Here is an 18,173-nt window from a genome sequence, read left to right as displayed (position 1 = left end):
ACGCTCTGTTTGTTCTGTTTGGTTTTGTTTTTTACTTTCCCCCTAGATTTATTGAGATTTATATAGTTGACAGATAACACTGTATGTTACTCATACTTCATTATAAATGCAAAAAGTGCCTGTGTCTGTGTATTTTTTCCTTGTGATGAGAACTCTTGGGACTTCAGCATCTTTTATAAAGATCGCAAAGCAGTGTCAGCTATAGCCATCATTAGTGCATTGCAGCCCCAGGATTTACCTTAGAACTGGAAGTTTGTGCCTTTGACCAATTTCCTTCAGTCTCACCATCACCAAACTCTACCCCACCCCCTTACCATAACTACAAATCCCATCTCTCTTTCTGTACATTTGATTGAATTTTTTTGTTTTGTTTTCATTTTTATTCAGTGTATTTAAACTGAAAACGATAATTTTCTTCTCTTTTTCCCATTTCTCCTCCTCCTCACCCCCCGCCACTGGATATCACCGATCTGTTCTCTGTATCTTTGGGCCTGGTCTTTGTTTTCAGAGTCCGCATAAAAGGGAGGATATGTGGCATTTGTCCTTCTTTGATTTATTTCTCTTAGTATAATGTCTTTGATGTCCATTCATGTTGTTGAAAATGGCAAGATTTCATTCTTATGGCTGAATAATTTTCCATTGCGTGTATGTACCACATTTCCTTTATCTAATTTCCTTTGATGGGTGCTTAGATTTTTTCTATGTCTTGACTATGACAAATAGTTTTCCAATGAACACGAAGGTGCATATGTATTTTTGAGTTAGTGTTTTCATTTTCTTCAAATACATAGCCAGAAGTGAAATTGCTGGGTCATATGATAGTTCTATGTTTATATTTTGAGGAATCTCCATAAAATTTTTCATATAGGGCTGCACCAATTTTTATTTCCAGCAAAAGTTGTATAAGGATTCCCTTTCTTCTACATCTTCACCTACACTTGTTACTTCATTTTGATCATAAACTTTCTGACAGAGGTGCGGTGATAGATATTTCATTGTGATCTGGATTTGCATTTCCCTGATAATTATGTGGAGCATCTTTGCATGTGCCTGTTGGCCATCTGTGTATCTTTTTCAGAAAAAATGTCCATTTACATAGTCTGCCCATTTTTAAAATGATGGGTTTTTTTGGGGGGGGTGGCTATTGAGTTGTATAAGTTTGAGTTCTATTTATGTTTATCAAATATATGAATTGCAAATATTTTCTCCATTTCAGTAGACTGCCTTTTCCTTTTGTTGGTGTTTTCCTTTACTGCGCAGAAGCTTTTCGGTTTTATATACATATATATTCATTATACGTACATGTATATGTATATCAGTATGTAAATGAGTTCCACTTGTTTATTTTTGCTTTGTTGCTTGTGCTTTTAGTGTCAGATCCATCCAGACCTCTGTCAAGGAAGTGACCAGCTATATTTTCATTAGGAGTTTTATGGTTTCAGGTCTTATATTCAAGTCTTGCATTTAACCCAGTGTGAGTCAATTTTTGTGTATGGTGAATCATAGCAATCCAGTTTAATTTTTTTGCATTTGGCTGTTGAGTTTTTTCAACACCATTTAATGAATACACTGTTCTTCCCCCATTGTATATTCTTGGCTCCTTTGTCATAAATTAATTGATCAGATATGAATGGGTTCGTTTCTGAGCTCTCTAATTCCATCTACACATCTGTTTTTATGCCTTTACCATACTGTTTTGATTACTGTTGCTTTGTGATTTAGTTTGAAATCAAAAAGCATAATGCTCCCAGTGTTGTTCTTTCTCAAGATTGCTTTAGCTATTTGGATCTTTTATGGTTCCATATAAATTTTAGGACTGTTCATTTTCTCTGAAAAATGCCATTTTAATTTTGGCAAGAATTGTGTTGAATTGTGTATTGGTTTTGATAGTATGGATATTTTAATAATATTCTTCTAATCCATGAGCACAAAATGTCTTTTCATTTATTTGTACTTTTTTCAATTTCTTTGACTTCTTATAGTTTTCAGTATACAAGTCTTTCTCCTCCGTGGTTAAATTTATTCCTAAGTATTCTATTCTTTTTGATGCAGTTAGAAATGGGATTGATTTCCTAATCTCTCTTTCTGATAGTTCATTATTAGTATATAGACACGCAATAGGTTTTTGTTTATTGATTTTGTATCCTGCAAGTTTGCTGAATTCATTTATTAGTTCTAAAAGTTTGGTGTTTTTTTATGGAATCATCAGGGTTCTTTATATAGAATATCATGTCATCTGCAAATAGAGACAGTTTACTCTTGCTTTCCAATTTGAATGCCTTTTATTTTTTTTCTTGTCTTACTGCTCTGGCTAGGACTTCTACTATTGTATTGAATTAACCTGGTGAGGGTGGCCATCCTTGTCTTGTTCCTAATCTTAGAAGAAAAGCATTTAGCTTTTCACCTTTGAATATAATGTTAACTATCTGTTTGTCGTATGTGGCCTTTATTACATTGAGATGTGTTCTCTCTATATGCACTTTGTTGAGAGTTTTTATCATAAATTGCTGTTGAATTTTGTCAGATGCTTTATCTGCATTTATTGAGGTGACTTATTTAATTTTTTACCCTTTGTTTTGTAAATGTGGTATATCACATTGATATCTGGATGTTGAACCAATCTTGCAACCCTGGAATAATTCCCACTTGATCATGGTGTGTGATACTTTTATTGTTTTGTTGAATTTGGTTTCTTGATATTTTGTGGAGGATTTTTGCTCTGTGTTCATCAAGGATGTTGGCCTGTAATTGTCTTTTTTTGTGGCATCTTTGCCTGGTTTTGGTGTCAGTGATGCTGGCCTCGTAAACTGAATTTGGAAGAGTTTCCTCCTCTTTTATTTTTTGTGTTCTTTGTATTCTTTTTTGTTTTTCAGTTTGAAAACTTTGGGGTTATATTTTCTCCATCTTCCACGCCCGCTGACTTGCCCTCTCTGCCCTCAGGTATCCTTGGTGCTGTCAGCTCTCCAGGCTGGGAACAAGGGAACCCAGGCATGTATCACAGCTGCCACTGCCGTATCCGGGATCATCGCCGACCTGGACACCACCATCATGTTTGCGACTGCAGGGACCCTGAATGCAGAGAACAACGAGACATTCGCAGACCACAGGTATGGGAGTGACAGCCATCCTGGGGGCTCCTGGACAGGGAGAAGTTCAGTGTGGCCTGATGGACTTTGGAGATGCTGCCCAACATCCAAAAATACAGTTATGCATTTTTATTTTGAAAGGATGTTCAAAATGGACATGGGGGAAATGGACCACATAATCCAAATAAGTGCCTTTTCTCAACTACAAACAGAATTGTGTTCCAGCTTTGCCTTTCACAGGCTACATCCAGTCTGTTCCAACTTTTTCTTCTTTTTTATTTCTAAGCTAAAAAGCTATGCCCTTGATTTTTTCACTAACCCCAGTGGGACTGGGAGTGGCCCGGCCAGGCGTTTAGCTCCTACCTAAATGGAGAGTGAAGCTCCAAGCCTGCTGTCTCTCCCAAGCTGGCTCTTCAGACTCTGCTTCAGAGGCTGGGGCTAGGGTCTCCATTTGCTGCTGGATATATCCCCCCATGTCCTTGCCACATGTCCAGCACCTTTCTTCCTCTCTCCGTAGCCCCAAGACTGGGCAGGGGAGGTGATTTCCAGTGCCTTGTCACCCCTTCCAAAACTCAGCCCCCTGGGCTCTGACGTCCAGGTCCCCTTGCCCATGTGTCCTCACAGCTCCTTGTCGCTATGAAGTATTTTCAGGGCTACTAGGAACCACAGGAAGGAAGCTATGGGGCTGGGGAAGGGGACCAAACTGATAGCCCTGAATCTGTAATTGAAGTTTTATGATTAATTGACTGGGAATTCTGAGTTGACTTTCCTCTCCTCTATCCTAATTCTCTTACATGGGAGATGAGAGCCTCCTATTACAAGAGGAGAACTGGATCACCTCTCTTCTTTAATAAAAGCCCTTAGGAGGGTTTCTTTTCTTCCTAACTGGGCTTCCCGGGTGGTGCTAGTTGTAAAGAATCCACCTGCCAATGCAGGAGACACAAGAGATGTGGGTTCGATCCTTGGGTCAGGAAGATCCCCTGGAGTAAGAAATGGCAACCCACTCCAGTATTCTTGCCTGAAAAATCCCATGGACAGAGGAACCTGGCAGGCTACAGTCCATGGGGTTGCAAAGAGTCAGACATGACTGAGCACACACACAGTGTTTCTTTTCTTCCTGACTACCAGTGACCAAGGTCTACCCTTTGTCTGCCCCCTTCCCCTACCCTCCCCCCCTTCTCAGGGAGAACATTCTGAAGACAGCCAAGGCCTTGGTGGAAGACACAAAGTTGCTGGTGTCGGGGGCTGCGTCCACTCCAGACAAGCTGGCCCAGGCAGCTCAGTCCTCTGCAGCCACCATCACCCAGCTCGCTGAGGTGGTCAAGCTGGGGGCCGCCAGCCTGGGCTCTGATGACCCCGAGACCCAGGTAGGCATGTCGTTAGGCCTCATGTTCCCACAGACTCGATGCACAGGTCTTAGAAGAAACTGAAGGCAAAATAGGAACTTGGGGAATAGACAGTGTGTGTGTGGGTGTGTCTGTGGTTTAGGGACTGGTAGGAAGCAGTTATCCAGGCAGGAGAGTGGCATGGACTGTAGCGCAGCCGTGGCGATAGATACAAGCACACAGATTTGAGAGACGGTCTCTGCCAGGCTTGGTAAATGATTGTTCACACGAAGTGTTTGGAGATAACAGCAAGGGAGCTGGCCAGGACGACCGTGTGTTTCAGGCTACATCAGTGAATGGACAGTGGCTCCCGGCACCCAGCTGAGGCTCCCTGAAGGGAGGACTGGCCTGGGTGGAGATGCGGATGAATTCAGATTGCAGTGTGTTGAATTAGAAGTTCCAGAGAGACACTCAGGTGGAACAAGTGAGTAGGCTTGAGCTGGCTCCGGTGTGGACGCAGGGATTGTTCGCCAATAAACAGTGACCACAGCCACAGAGGAGAATGAGGAGACGGGGTTGGGGCAAAGCTGAGGAATCCCATCATCTGGACCATCTTCAGGAAAAACAAGATGTGCAAGGAGACTGAGAAGTGGCAGCAGCCAGGGGGAAGAAAGCCGGGGGCCTGATGTTAAGAGCAAGCAGTGCTTCAGCCCTCCAGATATACTGCCGAGGAGGCAAGAAAGGAGAGGACGTGAGAGCCAGCTCCAGGGCCATGGATGGCAGTGATCACCCCGTCAGGGCTGTTAGTGAGGAGTGGCCAGATGAGGGTGAAGGTAGGAGGCAGGATGTATAGATGCCCCGTTTGAGAAGTCTGACTCTGAAGGGGAAGAGAGAGAGGAACTGGGGGCAGAGATGGTCTCCAGGCTCTGTGACTCTCTGCTTTGGATTCAGCCCCTTCACTGATGTTACCTTCTGGGTCCCCAGCCCCCAGCCAAGACCATCAACTCCTCAAGGACAGGAACCATGGTTTATTGATCTTTGAAACAAACACACGGCTTCCACACATCGTGGATGCCCAACAGAGTAGCTGAGCTCTTGCTGAACTAACAGCCAACCATGGCCATCGTTGATGGATTCTTCCCATTCCTGAGTGCCAGATTTAAACATCTCTCTGCTGTTTCACCCCCCAGCGCCATCAAATGGTAAACACTTCAGTTTCCACTGCTTAAACTCAGTTAACAAGCCTGTTAGGCCCATCTGGACATCACTGGAGACAAAGCGTCCCTCCGTCCTGTGCCAGAGTTGATGACAGCTACTGTGCTGATGAATACGACAAGACCACCAGCTCTGTTCCCCCACGGCTGTGAGCCCTCCCTTCCTGACATCTTCCCGTGGAGCGGAGCCCCTTGAAGGAAACATTCCGTGTGTTGGCTTTTTGCTCCTTGTGCTGGCTTTCTCTTTGATAATATCAGGGGCCAGACTGACTGCCCTGTGGAATTCAAAGCATTCACAGAAGTCTCTGCCTGGGCATTGTTCTTACCCACATGGAGGAAAGAAAAGCTAGAAAATGCATCAGTACAGTTGGAACCCGAGCCTGGCTTGACCTGGAATGAGTCAGCTGGGAGGATTTAGATCTTCGGATTTAAATCCAAAATGTATTGAATTGCTTAGTCTTTAACTCCCAAATGATCCAGATGTCCCAGAACCCGTCTTCTTTTGAGACCACCAGTGCAAAATGCCCCGTCTGAAAGGTACACCCACTTCTTCCTGGTCACTGTCCGGTGACTGGGAGGGGACAGCCTTTGCCAGGTGTCAGCAGCACGCCTGCCTGCTCCGCCTCTCCCTGTGGTCCCCACTGCAGCCCCTCCTCAGGAGCCCCATCACAACCCAGCCTCCCCTGTGGTTTTCGAGGCGGGCAGAGGTCCATGCACTTTGTGGGTGAGAAGCCACAAGCTAAAGAGGGTAGGAGGCTGGGAGTCACAGCATGGCTGTGCTTGCAGTGTCTGGGACGCTAGTGTTTCTAAGATGTTTTCACATTTGTTATCTGGTTCATCCTGCTGGCAGTGTGGTAGGAGGTGAGGGGCCGGCTAGCACTATTCACCCCATTTGCAGATAAAGGAGTCAGGGCCACAGGAGCCCAATACAGTGTGGAAGTGAAGACCGTGTCCTTGGCATCACGCTGATCAGAGTCTGAATCCCAACCCAGCTGATCCCAGGCTCTTCAAGTATGGACACAATTATTGTAGTTCCCACTCGAAAAGGTAGTGATGAGGGTTAAATAAGATCGTGTGCCTTGTACTTGGCACCTGGAACACTGCCCTCTGTGCAGGGAAGCTATTGTTGTAAGAATTAGGAGTTTTTATTGTAGCTATTGGACCCAGAAGACTTAAATGCAATACCCAGCATCATGGAATTCCTAAGGACGCCTGGTACTTGAGATTCCAAGTCTAACACCCAGAAGTGATCTGTTGTCTGTTCAGTTAGAAGAGTTAAGGCGCTGAGTTCCATCTAGTGTTATGTGGGTTCACACTTGTATATCCACTCATTCCCTGAGGATTTGCTGAGTGCCCATCGCACGCCAGGCCTTGTTCTGAGTGCAAAGCACAACAGAAGTCCAGGCCAGCCCTCCTGGAGCTTCCATCCCAGTCGAGGAAGGCAGATGGTATATAATGAAGTAATTCCACATTACTTTATCATTATTATACTACAGCTAAGTGCATTAAATAAAGCAGGGCAAGCTGAAGGCATTCTGGTGGAGATGGGCTTGTGGCGCAAGTGGTCAGGTAAGGTTTCTGAGGACATGACATTTGCTTTGAGACCTGAAGGATGAAAAAAGCTGGGGTCCAGGCAGAGAAGGGGACAGAGCAGAGGCCCTGAGGTCAGTGGGGGAGGATTTGCAATGGGGAAAGAGATAGACCTGCATTCCTATAGCACGGCGAGTGGGTCAGGATCCTACCTGGGGATGCAGGTGGGCTGCTATAGGAGCTGCAGGCCAGGCCAGGGGGGCATGCATTTTGTTCTCAGTGGTTTTGGTGACCAGTTCTGGGTACAGATGAGTGGTGCTGTCTCTCGGGGTGTCTGCCGAGCTGCCTTCATCCTTTCACAGGCAGCTTTTCAGCAGAGCTGTCGGCCAGGACGTGTTTCTGAACTTGCCAAATAGACTGTACCTGGGTTCTGCATGCTGGCTCAGCATCTGCCTCCCTCAGGGAGCCTTTTCAAGCATGGATTCTGGATCTCCACCCAGACTCCTACACCGGAGTCTCCAAGGGCAGGCCCTGGGGACCCTCCTGTGCTGTGGGTGGGGGAGCTGTGGATGCTGAGCCCTGCCTCCCAGGTCCCCCCCTGCCCTGCTCTTGTGCTGTGTGATCTTGGCGTGGCTGCTCACCCAGGGTGCATGCTCTCTTTCAGGTAGTATTGATCAATGCCATCAAAGACGTGGCCAAGGCCCTCTCAGATCTCATTGGTGCTACCAAGGGAGCTGCCAGCAAGCCTGCCGATGACCCCTCCATGTACCAGCTCAAGGGGGCTGCCAAGGTAGAGTGGAGCCCCAGCCAGGGGCACGTGTGCCAGGGGTGCCCCAGTGAGAGACTGAGATGACACTGCAGGGTTTTGGAGGGGGCAGTGTGCATCTGAGTTCCTTCCTCACGTAGAGATGTGGACACTCATGCCACCAGACCTGCACTAAGAGGGATGGGACCTCAGCACACTCTGTTTTCTCTTGGCCTGTCTTCCCATGCAGGTGATGGTGACCAATGTCACCTCCCTCCTCAAGACCGTGAAGGCAGTGGAGGACGAGGCCACTCGGGGCACACGGGCGCTAGAGGCCACCATCGAGTACATGAAGCAGGAGCTCACGGTAAGGAGCCACCAGTCACTTCCCTAGGGCCCTGTGTCCAACAGCCGACCCCAGTGCAACTTCTCTGAGATTTTGCTTCGAGTGCCTGAGCTAAAGAGGCCCACTCACCTGCCTGCTGGTAGCCTTGTGCCATGGAGAACCTATCTGATACTGACCTCAGAGTTGGGCTAGGATCAGTTTGCATTTGTAATTAAATGAATTAATGTATGACTTGGGACCATTCAGGTTTAATTCCACTAAAATTGCAGCATAAAATGAAAGTACTGCAGAAGAGCCTTGGCAAAGGGAAAACTCACTGTGGCCCTTTGCACTTGCCTCAAGTTTATGCTTTTTTTAAAATTTTACTTATTTTATTATTCATTTTTGGTTGCACTAGGTCTTCATGGATGCATTCAGGCTTTCTCTAGTTGCGGGAAACAGGCTGTTTCTTTGTTGCGGTGCACAGGCTTCTCACTGAGGTGGTTTCTCTTGTTGTAAGGCATGGGCTCTAGGGTGCACAGAATTCAGCAGCTGCAGCTCACAGGCCCTAGAGCACACAGGCTTCAGTAGTTGTGGCACATGGGCTTACTTGCTCCGTGGCATCTGGAATCTTCCTGGACCAGGGATTAAACCTGTGTCCCTTCCATTGGCAGGCAGATTCTTATTCACTGAGACACCAGGGAAGTCCTCGCCTTGAGGGGCCACACATGGCCCCTCCTGATTCCCATGGCCATCAACAACAGCTCATCCTGCTGCACACAGATAGATGTGGGAGTCTGAGATCACTGTTAGGAAAACCCAGACGCTTTTACCGGAGACACTTCCCTTTAACTTCAGGCTGCCTTCCACGTGAGGTGTCTGATCTCAGAGACTCGACCCTGTGTTCACTCTTGCCCAGTTCCACTGTCTTGGAACGAGGGTATCCTGGGGTTACTGTGATTGTCTCCTGTTCTTTTGACTCCATGGTGGTTGTGGATTGCCTCATCCTAATCCCTCGAAACAAATATGCTGAAAATGAGTAGCTTCAAACTGAGATTCTTTTTTTAATTTATTATTACAAATGCTATTTATTTTCATTATTTTATATGTACCTTTATTCTTAGTAGGCCAAATGACTATACACAGACAGCTTTAGGACATTTTTCAAAGAATTGCAGATAAATAAAATTTAAATGTAGAGGCAACATGGGCCATCATGTGAGGTTCCTTTTTAATAGCAGATCTGCTCACAGATTCAGCTTCTCTTTTGGAAGGAGGAGTCTTCAGAGAGTCACCTGCAAAGGCCACAAGCTCCTGAGGGTCAGCAGTGTGTGCATGCTAAGTTGCTTCAGTCATGTCAACTCTTGCAACCCTACAGACTATAGCCCTCAAGGCTCCTCTGTCCATGGGATTCTTCAGGCAAGAATACTGAAGTGGGTTGCCATTTCCTTCTCCAGGGGATCTTCATGACCCTGGGATCGAACCCACATCTCTTGTCTCCTGCACTGGCAGGCAAGTTCTTTAACACTGGTGCCATCTGGGAAGCAGTAGAAATGAGCAGTTCTGTTGGGTTTTAGTGGCGAAGACTTGGGTTCTTGTGTCCTGTTTCTAATGACTCCAACCTTGGTTGCCATTGTGCTTAGTTCTCACACAAAGAAGAAACGAAAACCTACAGGCAGTATCCTTAAGACCGCTGCCTGGCTCTTGCCTGCCTACATGGGCTGGGAGTTTCTTTTCTTTTCTTTTCTTTTCTTTAATTTTATTTTTTGGCCATACCATACCACATGGCATGTGGAATCTTAGTTCCCTGACTAGGCATGGAACCCTCACCCCCTGCATTGGAAGCTCAGTTTGTTAACCACTGGATCACCAGGGAAGTCCCTGGGCTGGGGTTTCTTGTCAAAAGTATAGAGACACATTCTGACAGGTGTGGGTGGGCCAAACAGTGGCAATGGAAGAGATTTGTAATTCCTGGGATATTACACATGGTCAGACTAGAATTGACCTAGATCCAAAAAAAAAAAAAAAAAGGAAAGAATTGACCCAGATGATGCATGTCCATGAACATAGGAGGTTCCCAAAGGAGCCTGAGGCCCCAAGGCCCATGTTAGCATGGAGGGCTCTGTCCATGCTCATCACACTGAAGCATTAAGGGCTGGTCCCGGGCAGTCAGATTGCTGCTGTTCATTTTTAGGGGGTTAGTGATGTTCGACCCTGATTGGCGCATGACAGGGATGTCAGCTGGGTCCTCCCTTCTGAATCGTGGCTCAAACATAGCTGCCTAGGGCTGAAGACTCTGGGAGATAGAGAAGGACAGGGAAGGCTGGTGTGCTACAGCCCATGGGGCTGCAAAGACACAACTTAGCGACTGAACAACAACAAGGACTGAAGACGGGGCGGCCCCGCCTGGTTCCGAAGTCCTTGTATGCAGGGACCCATCTCTCACGGTAGAACCATGGCAGATGGGCTGGAAGCAGAAATGGTTGGCTTGACTGGCAGGTGGAATTTTAAAGTGAGATACTCAACTTACCATGGCTAATGTATTTCAGCTTCTCTAAAGGTGTATGAGTGTTGTTAAATAATTCCCAATGTCACGGTGGCAGGCTCAACATGAACACCTCCACACAATTAGGCAGTTATATTTGTAAGACAGGCTGAGAATAGAAAAATGGAATGCTTCATTTTTCCCCCAGCCTCACACTGTCTTTAAGAGAGAGAGCTGAGTCCAGAGTGATTCATCCAGGTCAGTCTTGCTCTGGAACCAGCATCAGGGCTGCGGAGCCTCTGGGAACCACTGAGGTATCAGCAGGAATGGGCCAGAAGATCTGGGAAGCTGCACAGTCCACGCCACCCCACCACCCCAGGGGCGGAGTTCATGCACATGGAGTCAGTTTCCGCAGGCAAGCGTGTTAACGGTGTAGGTCATTCTCCGCCCCACGTTCTCCCCCCAGGAATGCTGCAGACAGGTGTGTGGGGCTTATCCACGCTGGAATTTTGAAAGCAAGAATGATATTACTGTACTCTAGTTACATTTTTTTATTTCCTGCCATTTGACCAGTTTCCTCCCATAGCTGGCTCAGTTTTCAGACACTGCACTGCAGCCAGTAGGGGAAGCATATGTTATTTCCGTCCTTCCCTTTTTGACTTTTTTCAGCTCTTCCTCTTCTAACTTCCAGGTATTCCAGTCAAAAGAGGTACCTGAAAAGACATCATCACCTGAAGAATCCATCAGGATGACCAAAGGCATCACCATGGCAACGGCCAAAGCTGTGGCCGCTGGGAACTCTTGTCGACAGGAGGATGTGATAGCCACTGCCAATCTGAGCCGGAAGGCCGTTTCGGACATGTTGACGGCCTGCAAGGTAAAGGCCTTGGCGTTGATTGGGGTAGGTAGGGTGGTGCTCTGTTGGACATGTTGATGGCCTGCAAGGTAAAGGCCTTGGCATTGATTGGGGTAGTTAGGGTGGTGCTCTGTCGGACATGTTGATGGCCTGCAAGGTAAAGGCCTTGGCGTTGATTGGGGTGGGTAGGGTGGTGCTGTGTCGGACATGTTGATGGCCTGCAAGGTAAAGGCCTTGGTGTTGATTTGGGTGGGTAGGGTGGTGCTCTGTCATGGCTGAGCTGTTACAGTCAGTCTGGAGAAGGAGAGGGGCTGGCCATGTGTAGGAGTGAGCAGCTTAGTACCCTAGCCTGTGTGATGAGTGCACATTGATGGCAGGTGTGCCTGTCAGCCATGGGAGGTGACACTCTGGAGGTAGTTTCGTATTTAAGAGGGTGTGGACTTCGTCTGCTGACTTACCCTCCCACTTCATCTCTCAGTTCTTCCTAAATAGGTGGGGGACACCTTATTATAGGGGCTGTAGTAGAGGCTGCTCTTGCAGTAGGGGAGCAGGACTGTGAGGTTTTGTCCCAGGCCCTCCAAAGGAAAACTGCACCCCTCGTCAGCCTGTGCCCTTACCTGCTTCCTCGATCGGCCATTTTGCGCCAGGAAGGGTATTGCCATGATTGGGTGAGGGAGTGAGTTAGAGGAACCAAACAGCACCAGGCATCTTGGGGAAGCCCTTCCAACCCTTAGAAAGACAGCAGGGGTGGCTGCCCTGAGCTGGTGCTGCTGGAGAGAGCTGGGGAGACCTGAACTTTATAACCTTCACTTTACATCTGTTAAGCCAAGAAGCCATAAGAGGCCCCCCATCTCCCACTGAGCAGCCCCACCCAAATCCTGCACCCTTCTGGGGATAGCCATGTCCCTGGGACCCTGACTTCTCCCCATGATGGATCAGTGACACCTCACCCCTACCCCACCCCCTCATCCCCCCACCCCCACCACGCTGGTCAGCAGATGGAGATGAACCACAGAAGGGGAAAAGCAGCTGTTGCACCTTGGGGTCCTTGGGAACAGGCCCTTCTCTTTGGTGAAGTGAGTTATGGGGAGAGCTGGTGCAGGGTTGGACGATGGCTTCTCCTGTTCTTCGGCAGGGATAGGATGGGCTGGTGTCCCTGGGCAGAGGCAGGGCGAGGCAGTCAGGCTGAAGGGCTGGGTGTGGGGAACAACACTGCATTTCCTGGTCTCCAGGGTGTGGAGGATGGCAGGTGGGAGGAGGAGAGGGTGACAAGAGGGTGGGGCCACTGTCACAAGTTCCGCGTGTGCTGGGCCAGGGAGTTTCTCTCCTCAGGCCCCAAGTATAGTTTTGTTACTTTATTTCTTTTTATTTATTTATTTGGTCGTGTTGGATCTTAGTCGCGTCACAAGGGATCTTTCCTCGCCACATGCAGACTCTAGTTGTAGCACATGGGCTCCAGAGAGCGTGGGCTCAACAGCTGTGGCATCAGGGCGTAATTTCCCCTTGACATCTTGGCATATGGGATCTTAGTTTCCTGACCCGGGATCAAACCCACATCCCCTACATTGCAAGGCAGGTTCTTAACCCCTGGACCACCTGGGAAGTCTCCCAAGTACAGTTTTGATGCACTCAGTAGGATCTATCCTGGCAGAAGTTATCATTCTGTTTGGGTTATAACCTCCATCACTGCAGTAGTTGCCAGCCAGATATGGCTAGTGAGCACCACCACGGTTCACGTGCAGAGCACCTCATAGTTTTGGAAGGGCAGGTGTGTATGTCCTGTCATTCGATCCTAGGTGGAAAGGGTAAGGGAATTCTTCTAATTAGGAATTCTCCTAATTTGATTGGAGAGATGATGTGGCATGACCAAGGTCACACAATCAGAACCAGAACTGAGATCGTACCTTCTGAGCTCCGGGCCAGTCTGTTTCTGCTCCTTGTGGCCTCCCAGTCACAGAGATCAAGGTCACCATGGTTGATGAACAACGGGAACCTCTGTCTCCATGTTACAGATGTGAAATGGAAGACAGCTCCGATTTTCCTCCTCTGTGTTCCCATCTTCAAGGGAAGAGGTTAAGGATTAAAGTACTAGCCCTGACTCTTCTTTGTGATCTCGCCCTGGATCAAGCCATCCAGCCAGAGCGTCACATGCTAACACCAGACTTGATGACAAGGTCACTGCTGAGCCTGGAGACTCCTCTCAGGACAGGACTTACTGATGCTTACGTTTCCTGTGGTCTCTGGCATCTCCCATCCCTTGCAGAAAGGAAATGAGGCAGCTTTCCAGAAATGGTGTGCAGTAAATATATAGAAAACTAGGCATGCCAGTTGGTGGGCCAAGGAGGAACAGTTGTGTGCCAAGCAGAGGGCTACATGGCCATATTTGAACACCACCTTTGGGCTGAGCAGGGCAGCCAGGGCAGAAACAGAAGTGTAGTAGGACCCACACTGACTCATCCTACCAGACGTGGAGGATTACATTAATTGCTCCAATGGGGACACAGACTTCCCTACACCCCCAGTTAATTCCAGTGTGTATTTCTTTCTGAGTGTGCTTTCATGTTCATATGTCTTTATCAGACACAACTTCATATCTCCAATTACGATTAATGTTACATGACTGTTTCTTTGTCACTATAAGTCATTATAACTGATTCTTTAATGAGCATGAAATATATTGTTAATGAATATACTCTTTCCCCTACTATTAGCTATTTAGATTATCTGCACTTTCCTTAATCATCAACTTCAGTGAACATCTTTGGGCATCTTTGGGTTTTTTCTACGCTTTGGATAATATCCTTAGGCAAAACTCCCAGAAGCAGAATTAGTGGGTCAAATGGTGTGACTTTCTAGTTATTGCTAGGTTGCTTTCCCCGAGGGTTCTGTCAAGTTAGAGTCACCAGCAGTGATGACCAGCACCCACACAGCTCTCAATGAGGGACTTGCGCATTACCTGCTAGAGGAGCATCATAGCACTTGTCTTCCCCCTTGAACCAGACCTGGGCTCTGTCTTCACACTTGGAGACACGGGGGAGCAAGGCTGATGAAAGTGTGGAAGGAGTTAAAGGCCTGGCCTGTTAGTTCTCAGATGAATAAAACCAGGCTCATAAATGATAGATGCTGGCCACTCAAATTGGGGGGCAGGTGAGGAGAAGTCCCAGGTATTCTCCAAATAGCCCCCAATCCCTGGGAAGAAGGATTTGACTGGAGGAAGCACGAAGACAGGTCACTCTTCCCCTTCTGCCTTGACCTTTTATCCTAATGTGTGATTTGTGTTTGTCCTGACTTGTGATTTTTTTTTCTTTTTTTTTTTTTTTTTGCAGTTTTTTGTATTGTCAGCCCCTTTAAGTTCTTTCCAGAGTGAAGTTATAGCAGGAAAGGCTAAATGGGTAGGATTGCCAGACTGAGCAAAAAAAAAAAAACACGCACACACCAGGGTGCCCCATCCTTAGGCTAAAAGTTGTCATTGTTAATTCAAACATCATTGGATGTTATGTAGTTCATCTGGTGGCCCTGTGAATGGACATGCCATGTGAAACGCCATCTCTTGAGTAACTCAAGTCAGCAGGTCACAAGTACAAAAAGAAGGGGGGCCAGATGCTGTGTTAACCATATGTCCTGGTTTGCTTATCTCGACATGTATAATGTGAGTTATTTATGGCACCTTGAGGTGCTGGGGAGCTTGCTGTCCGAAGGTTCCCAGGAGCCAGTGGGCCAGGTCAGGAGACTGGCTATGACCGCAGTGTGGTCTGGTCACAGAGTGAGGAATTTCTTCCTTTCAATAAAAGATGTGAGGGTCAGCGTGATGAGAAAGGAAGGAAAAAGGGGCCAGATCCACTTGCTTTTGTCTGGCCCCTCGGCACTGGAAAAAGCAAGACACGAACTTGTCAGAGAACCTAAAGTGGAAACGGGTAGGATGTACAGGACCACATGGCCGCCTGGTCCACTTGCCTCCTGGTTCTCCCTGTCTTAAGGTGACATTCCTTTCTTTCTCCAGCAAGCTTCCTTCCACCCTGACGTCAGTGAGGAGGTGCGCACCAGAGCCTTGCGGTATGGGACGGAGTGCACCCTCGGCTACCTGGACCTCCTGGAGCACGTTTTGGTGGTGAGGAGGGGCGTGGGCAGGGCTGGGCCTGGGGAGGAGCTAAGCATCCTTTCCTTGGGAAAATCCCACTTAGAGCTTCATGCAAGCTCCACTTGCAAGGCTTGGACTAGATTGAGCCAAAAAGCGTCTCACAATTCACTGCTCCGACTCACAAGATACAGGTGTAGCCTGGAGAGAGGTGCCATTCAAATCCAAAAGAACTGGGGGAGGTCTGGAAGAGAGCTTGTTCAGGAGTCATAAACAACACCCCAGGAGAGACTTGACGGTAGCTCCCCTCCCTTCGTTACTTTTGCTTCTTCCCAAATCTTAAAAAAAAAAAAAAAATATCCATCAAAGACTGTCAAGCCTTTTGATTGTCTGGGCATTGAAATTTTTCTCCTTTCATGCAACCACATGAGGCTCACAGGGCAAAGGAAGGATCCAAGACTCAAAGATGTTTGGCCTCCTCGTTGAGGTTACCAGCTACTAATGACAGACCTGGGACCATGCCCTAGTTATTATTCTCAGCTGTCCCCATCCTAGCATTTCAGTGCCTTCTCTTTAACTTAAATTTCCCTCTGATGTTAAGCACTTTTGGTTTTCTAAGGGAGCATCACTTACATTCTTCACCCAGGTAACTGTTGTTGTTTAGTCATGTTGTTAAGTTGTGTTCAACTCTTTGGAACTCCATGGACTGTAACCTACCAGGCTCCTCTGTCCATAGGATTTTCCAGGCAAGAATACTGGAGTGGGTTTCCATTTCCTTCTCCAGGAGATCTTCCTGACCCAGAGATCGAATCCACGTCTCCTGCATGGGCAGGCAGATTCTTCACCACTGAGCCACCACTAACTGTGGTCAGTACAAAAGTGCATCTTTTGTTAGAGTGACCAGTCTGGGGTTCCTCACACTGGGCTCCCAAAGCCTGAATACTTGTGAGTAGAAGCCAGTATATTGCTTGTGAGCCAGGTGAGAACATCTTGGTCAGTCAGCGTTTGCAGGCACAAGCCTCCCTTAGCCAAACGAGCTCTCTGTGTTGAAACTGAAGTTTTCAGCCCATGAGTACACTTAGCAGGAAATTCAGTGTAAAGAGAATGAAGCCAGTAAGGCTTCCAAAAGGTATCTTTTTCTTGATGAGACGATCTGTTCTGGACACATGGAATCTTGTTATGTCTAAACATTAGAAAGCATAGTGGAAACAGTCTTAGGCTAAGGTTTAGAACCGTCGAATTCAAATTCAGGCTCTGCCAAGAAACTAGCTGCACAACCACCATCTCTCTGGACTTGAGTTTGCTCAGATGTTAGACAGGCAGCTTATTCAGGATTAAGTGAGACTGTGGGGAGGCCAGGGCACTGGCTGAGCTCACGTCTGCTGCACACTTCGCTGAAATACTTCTGTAAGGTGCCCGTCCTGGCTGAGCGGAGGTGCAGAAGTACGGAGCTGCAGCAACAGTGGCCACCTTGCTTCCTAAGTGGGGGCTCTCCCCTGACCCCCTGTTTCTCCTTGTCTCTGCTATGGTTTGATTTCTGTCTCAGTCGTTTAATACTTCCTTGTTGTTCAGTTGCTGTGTCCTACTCTTCGTGACCCCATGGATTGCAGCACGCCAGGCTCCTCTGTCCTCTACTGTCTTCTGGAGTTTGCTCAAATTCATGTCCATTGAGTTGGTGATGCCATCCAACCATCTCATCCTCCACCGCCCCTTCTACTTCTGCCCTCAATCTTTCCCAGTATCAGGGTCTTTTCCAATGAGTCAGCTCCTTGCATCAAGTGGCCATATTATTGGAGCTTCAGCTTCATTATCAGTCCTTCTGATGAATATTCAGAGTTGATTTCCTTTAGCATTGACTGATTTGATCTCCTTGCAATCTAAGAGATTCTCAAGAGTCTTCTCCAGCACCACAATTCTGGTATCTTCCTCTTACTCACAGGAGGGATCCTTACTTCACCTGTTTCCTCCAGGTCCATTTCTTGGTTAATCCATATTTTTTCCCTCTCCTATGCCATATCTGTGTTGCACTGGCAACTGACTCAGGGTTAGTAGGTCCAGGCCCCTGCACACCTTTGCTCTTGGTGAACCATTTAACGAGAATGTTACTGCATTGGGGCCCACCTGCAGTGGCATCTCTACCAAATCCATGAAGCTGCATGGAATGGCTGCAGCAGCCTTCAAGGCAAACAGTGAAGACGTTGAGTTTCCTTCCCCCCTAGTCCAGGGTGAGGTCTGTCTGCATGAGGAAGGAGAGGTGCCCGCACTTGTTTTGAGAGGTTTCTCCCAAGGGAGAAGGAAAAGGGAGCCCTCATAGGGTCCCCTCCTTGACCTCAAGCCACTTGTAGCCCCTCTCCCAGTATCTGGGAACCAAGTGTGGCATCCCCAAGGCGCTTCCTGTCTCCACAGCTCCTCTCCCTGCATGGCAGCAGACAAGGCCTCCTGGGGGTGGGGGCCAGGGAGAATGGTCGGCCTCTTTGCTCAAGAAGAAGCCCAGGATTCCGGGTCTCAGTGAACATGAGGGAAGACCTAGGA

At 47.6% G+C, this 18,173-nt stretch overlaps 1 protein-coding gene across 2 annotated transcripts in view; it reads left to right on the top strand.

Annotated features, from left to right (window-relative positions):
* The window catches only part of TLN2 (talin 2), a 499,959-nt gene that overhangs the window by 447,044 nt on the left and 34,742 nt on the right, over positions 1 to 18,173 (top strand). For both annotated transcript variants that reach the window (XM_052646966.1, XM_052646965.1), the window contains 6 exons: positions 2,941 to 3,107; positions 4,270 to 4,453; positions 7,820 to 7,945; positions 8,151 to 8,267; positions 11,402 to 11,587; positions 15,567 to 15,674. In XM_052646966.1, coding sequence (XP_052502926.1) covers positions 2,941 to 3,107; positions 4,270 to 4,453; positions 7,820 to 7,945; positions 8,151 to 8,267; positions 11,402 to 11,587; positions 15,567 to 15,674 — 888 coding nt within the window. The remainder of the gene's footprint in view (positions 1 to 2,940; positions 3,108 to 4,269; positions 4,454 to 7,819; positions 7,946 to 8,150; positions 8,268 to 11,401; positions 11,588 to 15,566; positions 15,675 to 18,173) is intronic.

The sequence above is a fragment of the Budorcas taxicolor genome, chromosome 10 (assembly GCF_023091745.1).
Source record: "Budorcas taxicolor isolate Tak-1 chromosome 10, Takin1.1, whole genome shotgun sequence".
Lineage (NCBI taxonomy): Eukaryota > Metazoa > Chordata > Mammalia > Artiodactyla > Bovidae > Budorcas > Budorcas taxicolor.
The sequence above is the reverse complement of the archived record's forward strand: the minus strand, read 5'-3'. Positions and strand labels throughout refer to the sequence as shown.